Below are 16,522 nucleotides of genomic sequence, written 5' to 3' on the forward strand. Positions count from 1 at the left end.
ATATCATTAGACTGGAGTCCGCTCAATGATAAGACATTGTGTTTAGTGCTATCTTACTATTACAGTCGGGTAAGGTTATAGATCGCTATACCCCAGTACCTGTCATCGGCCACCTGGTGAAGGATCGACCCAATTAATTCGGACATACCTGGCCGGTAATTAGGTGCAAAGTGTCTTATATTGGATTCTAAATTACCAGAAAATTGCACCACATTTCGTGAGCATTCAAGTGACAAAAGTTGTTGCTTTATTTATTTTTGTGTGAAAAGGATCGTGTGTTATTATCTACCTGGGTTCTCCATAGGAGGGTCCTAACGTTGGTGCTGTCCGAAGTCATAATAAGGCGCAGGTGTAACAAACATTTTACCTGGCCGTCGACACGTGTGGACGCGGGTCAATAAATCATCGTAGTTTTATTTCCCGGTCAAGTGCAGATAGATGATTTTCACTTTCTCGTGGATTATAAACAGTGAAACAGAAAAGTCAATTTGGTGTGGTTTACAGTGATTTTACTACTGTTGTTCAACATTCGTCATTATGCTGGAAGTAGACAGTTACCGCCGAACACTCCATTCAACAGGTAAGAATAGAACAATAAAAAATCAGATTTTAAAAACCGGAAATTAAGACATTGGATTTAATCATATTGAACACTGGTAAACTTAACTTAAGTTGAAAGTCTGTTTCTTTTTCTTCTTTGCGATATGCATTTACTATATACATTTACTATATACATTTACTATACATTTACTATATACATTTACTATATACAGTTTTTTAAAAAGTTTCATTCAACTTTACTATATTCTTATGACGACTAATTTACACGAGGTTTCGCTAGTTGCAGATAGAATTTTAATAGACACATTAGAAATTATTGGAAAATTTTGGACATTCTCTTTATCAAAAATAGTTTGAAATGTAACTGTCAATGGCAATCTATTCATTTTTGATTTCCCCCCAAACAAAGTCGAAAAAAACACAAATATGAAATAACAATCACAAAAAAATAGAATCCAACAGCATATGCTTAGTGTGAATGATTCTTTATTCTCGTATCCCGATGAAACCCAACATTTAAATTCCAAAATATAAGTCATGTGTTGCAATGCTGATGAGATGTGTTATAATTATACTTTTCTATTTCCAAATTAATGATGTAAGGTGACAAACATGTTCACGCTAACACAAGTTTTCACTAGTTTTAAAAAGTACTTATACTCCATATTATAGAGCTTATTGAAGTATAAATATTCAAAATTCTTATTTGAAATATTCGCTGATTTCCCAGCGGTACAGCGTAATAGGAATGGTATGTGGACCGCAGTGTTTACTCTGTCTCGCGGTCTCCTGACTCAAGGAGTTTCCCATGTACCCAACTCGATAGATCACGTTTTACCAGATACAGATTAAAACTAGAAGTGAATTAATGTTATCTGACTGTGGACTGGTGAAGTGACTTGTCCTACGATCCTTTGCTATCATCTCGTCCGTCTGTACCGTCAATCACGGGGCCGACAGACGCTACCCCGGGTAGACAACCCAGACTTATCCACGACGTGTATTTATCTAAGAAATATAAATTATTATTTGACTGGTCTAGATTTCAATCATATGATGTGTTTAAATGTAAGAATACATTGACGAGTTTTACTTCACTCATACGACTTGACCGGAATTCCTATGGAGAGTGTTCCATGTAAGAGTTACCCTAAATCAACGCTAATTTCTGATAATGGTATAATTTTTAAATTAATCTATGATATTAACGGTTTCTTAATTAGATATTTGTTATCACCATTTTATTTCATTTCTAGGGTATGACCCGCGGATTCCCATGCCAGAGATGCCAGACTTTGGGGGCCTACACGAGCCCTTTGCTTACCACGCCCTCTCCGCCGTCAACAAACCAGAGAAACAAAACTCCCTGATCCACTGGTCCCCTCCCCCCGCGACTACCGTCTCTCCCACCCCAGCGACTGGCGCCAAGTCGGACGAAGAAGATGATGAAGACGACGATGGTAGGTTTTTATTTTCAATTTTAAATGTGATTATACCTAATTGAAAAAAGTTATTCCAGTCGAATTTAAGGTGTTGTTAATACAATTTGCTTTAATATTCAAAAATAGTGAATATTATTAACAGTTTAGTTAAGGTCATATGCTACCATACATGTACACGGAGTTCGAGTTATCTCCCTTAAATATATTGCAAGTATTATCAAACAATATCCTCGTGCTATCAATACCTGCATTTTAAATGTGTCGTCCCTCAATCAACTGTCTCTAATTAGTCTTTTATGGGAGATAAAAAAAAAACAAAGGAAAGGACATGTGTATACCAGAAACTATATGCCTGTTGTATAATACTTATATAGTGTGACAAATGCTATATATACACCTGTTCTATACTATCAGTTGACCAGATTTTGTACTAGACATTGTGTGTAAATAGAACACGTAACCCTATTGTGACTCTATAAATTAGAAGTATAGAGTGACAGTGATACGTGAATAGGTATTACTTGTCACTTCACAATCTTCAGTAGCTCCACGACTGATCATGTAAGGCAGTGTTGTGTCATTGTGACCCCACAAGGAGATGATAAAAAGGAGACTAATCACAGTCTACACATACACAGCGTGTCGTCTAAAGCCTTATGATTTCTGCCATATACTAGGTGCTAAATGTACGCGACGCTATAGCTTTGTCTACTTCAGGCCAGGAACATGATCCCACCATTTAATGATATGGTCAGATTTAATTGTACAATTGTAAAAGTTACAAAATATCCTTCATGATACAATAATAACAATGATGCTAGCAAGTGGACATCTTAGAAGCTTACGGGATACACAAAACAAGCATCGTTGCCATATATATTGTACAATTCAGTTAACGTTCGAAACGGGTTACATCCTGTTGTTTTTAGTTCAAATTCGTCGTTGTTTACTTATTTGGTGACCGATGGCCGATCATGAAACTAATTTGACATCCGGTTTTACGAGTCGTTTTACGCGCTCGCACGTACAGTGTTGCTGCGATACGGGCCTGGGGGTGACCATTCCCGCATAAATTGTGGCTATAAGATAATTATATTTACATCGTTATCATCATTGTCGTAAAAACCGAGGTAAAATGGAAGGAAGGGGCCAACCAGGGTGGATATGGACGCTGTGTCTGTTATCGCCTCACGCTAAACACACAACTCCGCCCGCTCAGCCGGTCAGTGGGGTCGGGGACATGTGTGGTCAACAAATTCAACATAAAAACAGGTTACCCACATCCCAGCCAAATTTTACTTCTTTTCAATTTTAGTTCAACTACGTTCTAAAATAAGTCCTTATATAAGATTTAATATTCGTTTAAATAAATTAAACAAGAAAAAACCCACAGGAAGGATGAATAAGCTTAGGTTTGAGATTATATATGATTGATTTGATTTACAGATTGCCGTCCGTTCACCCCACCCCCTCCCAGGGAACGTCTCAGCTACACTCGCTACCAGCTGGAGATGCTGAACAGTATCTACATCCGGGTCCGCTATCCTAACAGCACACAGAAACTGCTGATTGCGAAACGAGTCGGCATCACAAGGGAGCAGGTCAAGGTAATTATCGCTAATACTGACCCTACCGTAAATGGCATCAGTCACCAATTTAAGGCATATACATTATAAGCCACAGTTTTGGTTAACAAATGTTCCATATTCGCATAAAATTTGAGCCGCTAGAATTTGTTTTGTGTCTTAAAAGAAAATCATCGGTTATAATTCTTTTGCATTTCTACCGATATCATATTTATTGAGGGTGATTTGCATCATATCACACTATTGTTGTAGATGTACCTTGCATGAAGAAAGTTTACAATGTTCTTTATTATTTATATCCAACAATACGCACTTACTGGGCTACGTGTTAGTATATAGCGCAAATCTGGTATAAGGGGAAAGTCTCTTTCCAATTGTTTATTTTATTTTAAAGTGATAAAAATGTTTAAACTACGGTAACCTAATCAACGAAAGAAATTTAAAAAGACAGTTAAGACAGTATTTCAACATTCTTCCTGTTTAAATTTACAGATCTGGTTCCAAAATAGGAGAAGGAAGGACGTAATCGGCAAGAAGAAAGATGGATCAGAGTCTGACTGTAGTAAAAGCGATCACAGCGACACCAGAAGTGACCACGGTGACAACAGGAGTGATCACGGCGATAGTAAGGGCGACAACTGTGACAGTGACTCGGGTGTGAGCGAGGAGAACGGGGGACTCATGGTACCGGAAGTGGTTATGAAAAGTGTTATTGCTGAGTTACACAAGTTCGAAAAGGAACCAATTAAATCGAAGAAATTGAAAAAGAAAATGAAAGCATCTAGAAAGAAAGCGAAGAAAGCTGTCACTACACAACAGTTTCAGAGCATGTTGTTGGGTAGCGGGTACGACATGATCTCACCGCCAAACCAAGTGATAGCGCCGGCTCCTCCCAAGGTGTCGAGAGCAACAAAGTTCAACCATTCTAAGGACATGTCTGCGTTTGACGCTCCGAAGGAAGGGATGCGACCCGTAAGTTATATGGACGGCTACGGAAATTCGCTAGCCGGTTCGCTGATGTCGTCTGTACCAATGCGGGATCTGCCCGCGGGACACTCCAGTGTGAACGCTTCCCTAGGCTGTGACATGCCCGTGCTGTCCGACTTGTTAAACTACACTAAGACGTCTAGCGCGGACACACCCACTTCACGTACACACGAACATTTGCAACGAGTTAGTGAATCGTCTATGATGCATCACCACCAAAATCAAACATCCCCGACAAGTGGGTTTTACCCGAGTGTAAGGACTGTCCACGTTGATAGTCTTGGCCAACCGTCCATGCCCATGTCGTCCGCAGTGCTTAGTCGCGTATATCCGTACCCGTTTATTGCCGAGCACCCCATGGTGCTCTCAACATTACGTCATAACATGGAGCCGTTTCGACCCCAGCCTCAGTACCCGGGCGGACATCATTACAATGAAGACTACTCTCCGTTCCAGCCATACAACATTACGTCACTAGCCAATCCTTATTACTCACAAACATCACCCTGGTCACAACATAACTCAAGTGCCGAAAGCAACGGACCTTTCCAGCAGTTATGATGCTGACGGATCACTATATACGAACGATTACGTCAACTTAATAGCTGTGCTCATAATCGAACAGACATCACTCATAATGCTGAGGGGGTTACTGGCGAGCGAAAGTCACACACTTTTCTGCTTGTGACATTATACACGGTGGTCGACAGGCTAAAATTGTAGACAAACTCTCATCTAACCCACGAAACAGTAATCTTCTGGAACTATATAATTTGTGTGCCGGTACTGTATTAATTTAGCCGTACTCAACTGTGTCATCTTGAGAGTTTTAATGTAATAGCTAGAACTGGTACTACCCTGGCGTGTGTGGACGGGAACTGTATGTGAGGACCCCCGCGTCTGACTGAACGTAGGCTTGGTGTAATTTGAGTGTGTGCGTATCATTGTTCCTTTAATGGAATATGAAATCCGAGTAGTTGCCTTCCGGTATAATCGGAAATGGACAAATACAACTCGACAGAACAATCTCAGGTGCTATCTGTTATTCTTGTTAATGTTTACTCCATGTTTGTTTTAAATAAAATTATATATTAATGTATGAACTAGCAATGTGTAACGGTTATTTTTCCGTCTGCGCCTTTCAGGTTAAACGACTTGTGATGTTTCCAAATCTGCCATCTGCAGGGGCATGAATAGTACTCGTGTAACCATGATATCTCGTTAAGCGAGAATTGATAACGAAAAGCAAATATCAGCGAATGCAGCCTACAACATTAGTACCGAGATATATCGAGGTGAAATCCATGGCTGTCAATGTCAATAAAGAACTGCAGTTCGTGTCAAAGTTTGATGAGAATGCGGTTGGGGGATAACACCCTTGCTGTAATGAATAGAATAATTACACGATTTCTTTGAATAGCTAAGATGACATACAACATAAAAACGTAGAACGTGACTCTGTTCGATGAATTTGACATCGGGGATCATATATATGTAGGTCACACAAGTCACATAAATATGGTCAACAGATATCTTATAAAGTGTTGTTGAGATACATGTTTAAAGATGTGTCTCATACACTCCGATATATCATTTTGTTTAAGTCCATAAGATTTCTCCCGAAGTATTATGAGATATGCGATTGGTTTATAAAATAATCAAACGAGGCCCATCATATCATAGTCTATTCTGCTGAACGCGTAACTCGTCAGAATCATTGACAAAGTAAGTGATAAACATGAGGAGTAGGGAGAATTATAAGTCGTTAAAGGATTTAGCCCATCAACCGTCCAAATTCTGCAAAATAATATTTTCAATAACTGTACTATACAAAATATGTCTGACATTCTTGGACAGTGGAAATATTGATCAATTTTCTTTTAATAGACTTCTTTTATACATTGTCTCAGTTTCCGCCTTCTTTTTCGCATGTTTGCATATGCATGAGCTTTGGTCATGGGGTCATTAATTGTATCTGGTTCTTACAAGAACCACAGGAACCCGAACATTTGTTACAACTATATTTGAACCTAAATCAAGGTGTTCAGGATAATTTTACATAATTTAATTTTGCCTATCTCCCCCATAATATTTTTTTGGTAAATATCGTATATACCTAAAAAGAAAAACATCTCATGACGGAACTACTTTTTGCAAAGTGCACAATTTGTTTTCGGTATATACCGTATATACCAAAACAAAATCTTGGTCATTCCTTAAACGTTTTAGGAGTCTAGATCGACTTTCGGTAAAAACGACACCTCAATGATCATATATACGAGTCATTTTTACCAAAAGTGGATCTAGACCCATAAATCATGTGAAATTTCTCTGAACACCTTAGTTTAGGTCCAAATATAGCTGAAACAAATTCTCAGGTCCCTGTCACCAGAACCTCTACTTGGTAGTTAAGCGTCGATGTCAGTCACCCACAGACGAGAGGCTTCGCGAAGAAAGGCAGTGGTGGCGGGAAAACAGCAAACATTCAGCATGTCATTAAACAAACCTTGTGTTTTTACTTAGATGTACACATATTCCTTTGATATTAGTTTTCAAAAATAGGGCAAATCACTTTTACCTGTAATTTAATGAGGTTTAGCATTTATTAGTTAACATGCATATACAGCATATTGAATTATTCAGTAAGATTCAACATGTGTCAGCAGATTTATTCTATAACATACCAACAACACTAATTTAAACAAACATTAATTAACACCAACAATTAAGAGTACAATGCTAGAAGCATTCCTCCCGACTATAACGTAAACCTTCTTCTGTACGGAAATCCTGATTTGTCAGTTAAATGCAATGAAAATGTCTTCAACTGTGTTCAATATTGCATCAACCAGTCAAAACGATTTTAAGTTTGAAAATCTAAATTTTGATTTTACCTATGTTTACACGCAGTACATAGTAATACTTTACTGGTACGGCCCCTGTATGTCACGACACGTCAGTATGGAAATACATTATAATTATACAAATTGTCATAGTCTTGTTTGACGTTACTTTTAATATTTAAAATTACAGCTGGTTTGTTGTACACCACTGGATGTCGGAATAATCAGGGGTCGGCATGGGAAGTTTTCATGATATGCAATTAATTCATTATGCGTTGAAGACCTCATTGACATGTACAGTCATGGATATGTGTCCATTTACAAAATATATACTTAAGCCAGTTTCTCTCCCATAATGCAGTCTATTTACTCCGCTATATACCTTACACCAACAACCTGTTCTTTAAACCCTTTTGCACCTCTTTCCCTTCTTCCTCCCCTATCCTCTTCTCTTCCTATAATAATATACAACCTATTTTATCTATATATATATATCAGTCCACTACACATCCCTGTATATATATACTATATCTTATTATCTATATTTATATGTATAATATAAGTCAGAGCCGTCCAATCGCCGTTTCACAAAAAAAGGAGACGGATTAACATAAGTACTTGTTTTCGAATCCTATATGTAAATCTGGAATATTATACCAATAATAAAATAAAGTTTAAACTAACATTAATTTAAACATACGCGGGCACGTAATCCAATCGACCGGAAAACGAAGTTACGCAAATAATGCGCATGGGCAAGCAGTGCTCGTGCTGAGGCGGTTGCCGAAGAAAGAGCTTCAAGAGGGGTTGAATTGGGCGATCCAATAGCGAGGTGAAGTGTTACCGAGATCTTGACTGTCGTCTGCGCTTGTACAAACTGCACAGGCATATTTGAATGAAGTGGGTCGAACGGCTCAAACTTTTTGAAAACCAGAAATGACAACGGGAGCTAAACAATTCAGAAATCAAAATGTTTTTAGCCCCGATATCACGTAAGTTTATTTTAACCAGGTCGGGGAAAACCACTAACTGGCGTATAATAGGCGAGTTTGCGTATTATACGCAAGTTGGTGGTTTTCCCCAACCTGTTAACGCACAAGTACGTTATATATGCAGTGGCAGATCCATGGATATTGAAATGAGAGTGGGACCCAATATGTTTAGAAGTTATTTCTGTGTTTAATTCTCGTGCCGAAGGCATGTAGCCAAGGGGTCCTGGGACATGCAACCCCCGTGGAAAATTGTAACTGGGAGGCGCATCGGTGCGATATGGGATATTTAGTGTGACCATAGGTGGTGGGCACGTCTATCAAAAAAAAAAAAAATGAAAATATAAATCTATTTTTTTTTATTCATTTTTTTTTTTTTTTTTTTTGATAGACGTGCCCACCACCTATGGGGTGACCCCCTTTTTTCTGTGTCCAAAAATAATCTGGATCAAGGTTTTGAAGATTTTCATCTTGTTTCTTCTAATATCAACCATCCCTTGAACTATGATTTTCTATGGCATCCCCTCGCCAGCAGTTTGAATATCTATATATGTCTAAGGGTGTTGCCCAAACAAGGAGTCCACTACTTATACTCACAATAGGGGATTAATCCTCCATTGTCTATATATTAGTAGGGTCTCCAGTCAGGTCAGTGGTCAAGGCTCACCAGACTGACTCTACCTAATCTTATTGTTCTAATGTCACGGTGTGGTGATCACCCTGTCGGTTGAGAGAGGACTATACAATCTATTGGAATTAGTTACATGGTAAGTAAAGTGTTATTTCAAAGGTAGTCTATTTCATGATAGATAAACCTGTATTTTCACCAGTGGTTTCAAGTACACATGGTCACCAGGAATTATTTGTTATACCAATTAAAAAATAGAAATTCTAAAATTTTCAAAGGCAATGAAGCAGCTTGGTGTGTACACCTTTTATTAGAAATGTTTTTAATATACATAATTTATTATTTGTAAGGGTGTTGCCCTTGTTCAATAAAAGACAAACAGTTAAATCAAAATTCATATTTGTGACAAAATAAATTAATATTAAATTGTCAAAATGCTCGCCTAAGCTACATGTATATGTCAAGTTCCAACGTAAACATTCAGTGTTTACGTTGGAACTTGACATATACAAGTGACCATTTTAAGGGCCTGACACAAACATCAACATTTTAACCAAAAATTCACATTTTTTCCAATTTTGTTTTACAGACATAAAATATAACGTTTTACAGACATAAAATATAACTTGGAAACTCAGAAAACTATTCTACGCTTCACTCGATCTGTTTGTCAAATATTTTTTAAAATATATTTCTTATGATTTTTTGTCATTAACGTAAAATGATATTATAAACCAAGAAGAAACTACGTAAAATGTGTATTTTGTTGTTTGTTTTCTTTTGATTATCTGATCACACATAACACACGTGTGTGCATATCGGCATGTTCATCAATTAATTTTAGCTACATTTTACATAAAACGTTTACTTGCTTACAAAAACATATCAATTAATTAGTGTTAATGTGTTGTAACAGCTGGTGCATATCTCCTGTTGTCCCAATCTTAGAAAAAAACAAATTCTAGTTTTTTGTTGGCAGAAATTAGTATATATGCAGAACCGCCATTACAATTCTAATATATCAATACCAGATAAGTGCAAAACTCTTTTTCTGAGTTTAAAATTTTGGGCAACACCTAATATTAATTCCTGGGTCCCCCCCTGATTGTTGACTACAAAAAGCATAGAGTTAGATGTTTATTTTCATTTTTCATAAATGTAAAATTTCCGATTTTTTTACATCATTATTTTTTAAAAAGAATGCTTATATTTAATGTCTTTTGTTATCAACCTAATGATAAAATCTTGTTTTAAAAAGGTCTTCTTTTTGTTTTCCTTAAAAAAGAAAATCATGTGAAAATAGCTCAAAAGACTTATTTCAGATAGGTCAATAGAGCTATTATAGGTCTTAACAGCAATATAGCTTAATCGGCAGAGTGTACTGGACCTGAAAGAGATGCATCCAACTATCTATCTTTATGTTATATATCCACAGACCAGAATGGCTTTAATGCTGAGAAAAATTAATGCAGATTCCCCCCCCCCCCCCCATTTTCATTTTTTTTTTTTTTTGCATATGAATCCATGTAATATGACCTTTCACCCCTGTGATTGGTTGTAAGTTTCAATTGTTTCAATTGTGACGTCACACATAGGACAAGTACATGACGTCAAAGACTTGCGCACTGGAGTCAAAATAGCGTCTTTTTACATTTCAGGGTTGCATGAAAATTGTCGTTTTACGCGAATAAATGCCACAAATCTTGACTATGTGATAAAAAGGACCTTACACTCGCTTTCATTTCATATGAAATTTATGAAACTTGTCACGATTTTTTTCATTTTAGCTCGCCAAAGGGTCGCTTAATTGAAAAAAATCTTAGTCTCATTTCATAAATTTCGTATGAAATGGAAACTTGTGTACGACCCTATATATATCATAGTGTTTCAAATTATTTAATAAATATTTGTCGCCATCTTTTTTTCAAAAATGGGGCGTTCGGACACCTATGACTTCCTCCCTGCCCCAAGTATCTGCCCATGTTATGCTGTACATGTCATCCCACAAGAAATAACAAAGACAGTAGGAGAATATGTCAAAATGTCTTGAAAAATGAGAGGGCTGATTCTCTTTTAGAGTAGGGTAACATTGGAGAGATAATTACTGTATTTGTTCTACATTGTATGTGTTACTATGATAACAGTTACGAGATACACAATTTTACTTGTCCCATGTTGTGACTCGTTACAGATGCTGTAGATGCAACGTATACCACCTTGGCAACCTTGACCGCATGTCCAGTAACGCCTGTTACAGATCACGTAAAAAAGCCAAAACGGATAAGGACAAGTTACACGGAGACACAAATCAATGAGTTTGAGAAAATCTTTGTCAACAACCAATATCCATCTCGAAAGTTGATGGACAAACTCTCAAATACCTTAGACATTCCTGTCGAGAGGATGAGGGTGAGTCGCCGCATACTGAATCACAATAATTAGTAAAACCATGTTAACTACAATAATTTGTTCTACAATATTTTGACCTACAAAGCAGACCACTAGGTACTTAATTGAAGGAGATTTATGAAGGAAGAATGAAAAATATTGGAAATACACCCTGTAAAACCAGAATGCTACATGAGATGTGAATATAAAACGGTGGTATCATTGTAATCTTTTACTGTCTGCCTTTTGTACTGATGAGTGAGTTACAGTAGTATATACAGTATATAACAAGCTCTTATTGACAGGGGGGCCATAACAGAGGTCCCCAAAACTACCTCTATTTTCGTAAATATAGTGCTAATTGAAGTCGCTGTACTATTTGTAACGACATGATACACCTACTCACCATTAATTTGATCAAAATATGTTGCTATCCAAACTTCTACTGTTTGCAAATCATCTTGGATGTGCTGTGGCCAAAAATTGTCTTGTATATTTAGGAATACCTACCAATACGCATTGGTTTTGGGGACTTAATGACATTCTGACATAATAAGATCAGATGCATTATACCACCAGCCAAGTTTAGCCATAAAAGATGAGAGCATTAACAATATTTGAACTGCAGTGTGTCGATGGGGCAGATATAAATCTTGGTATCAGGAAAAGTTGTGTTGGACCTCTAAAAGGGTTTTTTAAATGATTATTTTAGAAACTGTTCATCTTGGGAGAGTTCTTGGTGAAACTCATGATGGTTTTTATCAAATTTAAATTTAGAGTTGTATTAGAGTTGTGGAATAAGAAAATAAAATGGAAAGGTAACTTTTGAGACGTTACCATAAGCACCAAGTTTATCAGTATTATAAGAAATTGCATCATTTGCAAAAAAATATTGTGTTGCCATGCATGTATATCAATACTTGAGCACAAATGTATGAATTTTTCAGACATGGTTTCAGAATAGAAGATCAAGACAAAAAAAAGTTAGACAAAGCAAAATCTCAAAACATCCACTGACAACTGCCTACTCTCACACAGACACCTTCCCAGAGGACATGGATCCATCCTTCCACTGCCTGGGAGGGACAGCCATGGCGGTGCCCAGTGGGGCAGATGAGATGAACCATTGGTTGTACGCCCACACAACCTACACACCCACTACTAACCAGGCATGCATGAACTGTGACAGTCGGACAGTGTACTCCACTCTCTACCACCACCCAGTGATGACACCTGGAGTGGTCAGATCTCCCAGGTAAGCTATATATGGTGGCGTTTGAAACGGTTCATGAAGCGCAGAAATATTCCACGATAAACTAACGCACTTGGGCCGAACTGCAGGCAGAGCTAAAATTTAAATGCACAGTTTCGGAGAATAAACAACAATTCATTAAGAATAATATGTCCTTTCCCATGTCCACATAATTCTATAATGTATCTTAAAATCTACATATGGTTTGACCTTGTTTTATAAAGAAAAAACGCAAACAAGCAATAGTCAGCATTAAGTTTCAGTCGAGCACGTCTGGCCCCCTCAATCTATACTTGCCGAATATTCCTGAGGTCGCCCTCAGTTTAGATCTGTGCCTGTCGTTTTCTTTCAGGTTCAACCGTTTCAGTTGGTTGAACAGGATAAACGAAAGGGGCGTAGGTCTAGCACTCACTTCAAGGTCACAGGTATAGATCAAACATGACACCTCTTAACTGGTTAGCACAATGAGAGTTTAATTATGCTTTGGTGGTTTGGATTCAAAGTTGTACAAATGGAGTGGTGGATGAGTGGGGTCATGAAGGGGTAATATGGCCATATTTGTTTATGCCTCTTCTTTGCAAATATGTGATAGATAAAGATGTTACCTAAAGGGTGTAACCAGACCATAGGAACTGAACATGAAAGCGATTGAGATCCCCACCTTATAACCGTATACAAATTTGGTACAAGTGATGGTTATGAAAATACCTTGAAGGAGTTCCTGTTACAGGGTACTGCTCCTTAGGTCAAGGTCATGGACACTTAATGTCGTCTTGCTCATATTTTTAGAAAACATTTGCCATTGCTGTAGCAACCCCCAAATTCAGACAAAATTAGGTTTACATTGTTAATATAATGGATCAATGAATGTCAGGGTGCTGTAGGGTCAAGGACACTTAACTTATTTTAGAAAATAATTTTCATTGTTTCTGGCAACATTATCTTTGACTGGATATCTATGAAAATTTGGAAATAGGTTCAAGGTAAAAACCGAATGAAAATACCTAAATCAGGTTAATGTGAGGCAGATTTGTTTGGTTAATGTTACCTTGTTTAAACCAGTGGCCTTTCAAATACTACACAAACCTTGTAGGTTAGGTGACATGTAGGTTCGGTAGAGCCAATGAATATTGCTGTGTTAAAATGTATGTTTAGTTTGTAATTTTAAAATAAAACTTCGTTTTGTTGTAATATGATATTTGATATTCACTTAAGGATTGGTTGTCATATTTTGATGTTTATTGGCGTGTAAACTACATCGGGCTTGCAATATATTGAATGTTAAATATATCGCAAGCCCGATGTAGTTTACACGCCAATAAACGTCAAAAATATGACAACCAATCCTTATATTTATATTTCAAACCAACAATATTAGTTGTGCAATGTTGCAAGTATTGTTAATTGCTGTTTTAAAACTCTTATACACACCGACTGGGTCAGCGGTAAATTGTTCGAAACAGCCGGGTAGACGCATTACACAGTCGTTGTCAAGGGCAACCAGGCCGACAAAAACAATAAACAATAAAGTTCCACAGTTTAATAATTGATTTTTTTTATTTAAATGCATATATGTCAATTACCAATTTGTATACTAACATGTGACCATTTAATATATGTTGTGGTCATTTAGCGATTTAACTGTCATACAATAACATTTTGAGACACAACACAGCGGAACATCGGCACTTGGCGGTTATTAGGTCAGTGTATCACTACACTGACCTAATCCCCGTTGTAGTTCATTGGAAAATATGTTACAATGGGACCAGTAGAGTTATCTAGGCACTATGCAGTGCAAATGTAAATATTACAAATTGGAACTTAATTTTGTTTTCTTGTTTTCTGAAGTGAACAACTGGATAACTACCCAAGGTCATCAAACAGAGGCTGCTATATTGGAAACCAGCCTTGCTATGCAAATCAAAGCTGCATGCAATTGGCCACGCCTACTGCCATGGGTTACAATTTCCAACAACCAATAAGCCATCCGAACACACCTCAATTTGGTATGAACTTGTCACCACATAATCTGGGGAATGTTGATGTCAGCCCGAGCCCTGCAGGGCCCTTGTCTGGCCAACAGATAGGAGGGTATGACAACGACAAACCCCACAGTGCTAACAATGTATACTCACATGTTTGGAATAGAAACACACACAGTGCTTACAATGACCCAATGTGTTCAGTCAGTGCTAGTAACAGTTCCTCTGTTTTTCCAGATAATAACATCAATGCCATGTACAACTTGTTAGTAAATGTTGGACAGCTTCAGTTGTCATCGTATCACATGCAAGTTAACGCCAATGCCACACTATGTGAGCAGTCATGTGGCGATTTGGATGACGATGTTGTTCACAGGCTAGGATCCAGATGTCAGAGTGTGGATGGAAACTCATTTGTGACTCCTCAATCCTGCAATCCAATGGAATCACAGCATGTGGTACAGACTGCCTGTTACACCCCGCCCCCTCAGTTAACAGAATCCCCTGGGAGTCATTCCAGTGTCCACCCTTGGCAGGCCACCAGTAGTAGGGACTTAAGATCATGGAACTACAACCGTCTCTTGTTCAGCTCACAGCCCTCTCCAGTAGGCTCCCTACAGATTCAAGAAGAGGTCAACTTCAACAGATGTAGAGATGAAATGCCAAATTCAAGGTTGAACTTGGGATGCAAACAATATTTTAGACCTTTAGGGGAAACAAACCTCAATTTTATTTGGGCAAGCAACAACAACATCGGTCATTCTGCTAGGTCGACTGATGATGACACTTGGTCAACAATAAACTCCCAGGACTCCGACACTGAATCCCTCGAGTCGTTTGGAAGTGGCCAATGTATTCAGCAGATAGACATGACAGCCAGTCTGCTGCCTGAGTTTAGTCCATATGGTCCAATGTCTCCAGACAGTTTCCGTTGTGACACTCCACACCTTGATCTGATGCATGGATTAGTAAAAGAACAAATGCTCTGTTCTTATGGTGTTTCTGATAAATGCTGACAAATTTATATTATGTGACATATACTTGACTGGTCATTATAGGGTTAGTCATTATATGTACATTAGTAATCATCTTGATTTGTTCTTTCATTCAAAGTCATCAGTAACGACGTGCGTGTCGGTATTCGGGTGTTCAAGGTCACTGGTAATGCCGTTTCTGTTTAGGGAAATCAGATATTAGTAGTGCTGTATGAAATCAAAGTCAATGTTTCGGGGACTCTAGCTCTGTGGTAATTTTATGGGGAGGAATTCAAGTGCAGCCTTAATATTGATGTTTTTGGGAGGGGCAAAGTCAATGTTGATGTTATTGTTGGGAGGATCGAGGTCAGCAGTGAAGCATGTTAAGATAAGTGCTAATATTTGGGTAAGAACGTTGTAATGTTACAGTAAAGTTACAAGTGGCTTGTAATGTTTGGGGGGGTTGCATTGGGAATGTTGTTGGGGAGGAATGAAGGTCATTGGCAATGTTGTTAGGGAGGAATGAAGGTCATTGGTAATGTTGTTAGGGAGGACTCAAGGTCATTGGTAATGTGGTAAGGGGAGAGGGTCTAGGCCATTGGTAATGTTGTTAGGGTGTAATGAAGGTCATTGGTAATGCTGTAAGGGGAGAGGTTCTAGGTAATTGATAATGTTGTTAGGGGATAGGGTCTAGGTCATTGGTAATGTTGTTAGGGATGAATCAAGGTCATTGGTAATGTTCTTAGGGAGGAATCAAGGTCCTTGGTAATGTTGTAAGGGGGGAGGGTCTAGGTCATTTGTAATGTTGTATGGGGAGAGGTTCTCGGTCATTGGTAATGTTTTAAGGGGAAAGGTTCTAGGTCATTGATAATGCTGTAAGGGGAGAG

The 16,522-nt window shown here is 37.9% G+C and overlaps 2 protein-coding genes across 2 annotated transcripts; both read left to right on the forward strand.

Moving 5' to 3' along the window:
- On the forward strand, positions 1 to 5,673 carry LOC110454363 (homeobox protein OTX1-like). The gene is made up of 4 exons (XM_021503831.1): positions 1 to 580; positions 1,818 to 2,021; positions 3,450 to 3,610; positions 4,082 to 5,673. The coding sequence occupies exons 1-4, from the start codon at positions 538 to 540 to the stop codon at positions 5,135 to 5,137; spliced, it is 1,464 nt and encodes a 487-aa protein (XP_021359506.1). The 5' UTR covers positions 1 to 537; the 3' UTR covers positions 5,138 to 5,673.
- A 2,536-nt stretch (positions 5,674 to 8,209) lies between these two features.
- Positions 8,210 to 16,119, forward strand: LOC110454365. Its single transcript, XM_021503834.1, has 4 exons — positions 8,210 to 8,411; positions 11,228 to 11,445; positions 12,372 to 12,679; positions 14,528 to 16,119. Exons 1-4 carry the CDS (start codon positions 8,390 to 8,392, stop codon positions 15,675 to 15,677), a joined length of 1,698 nt encoding a protein of 565 aa, XP_021359509.1. The 5' UTR covers positions 8,210 to 8,389; the 3' UTR covers positions 15,678 to 16,119.
- The last annotated feature ends 403 nt before the right edge of the window (positions 16,120 to 16,522 follow it).

Source organism: Mizuhopecten yessoensis, unplaced genomic scaffold (genome assembly GCF_002113885.1).
Source record: "Mizuhopecten yessoensis strain PY_sf001 unplaced genomic scaffold, ASM211388v2 scaffold7781, whole genome shotgun sequence".
NCBI lineage: Eukaryota > Metazoa > Mollusca > Bivalvia > Pectinida > Pectinidae > Mizuhopecten > Mizuhopecten yessoensis.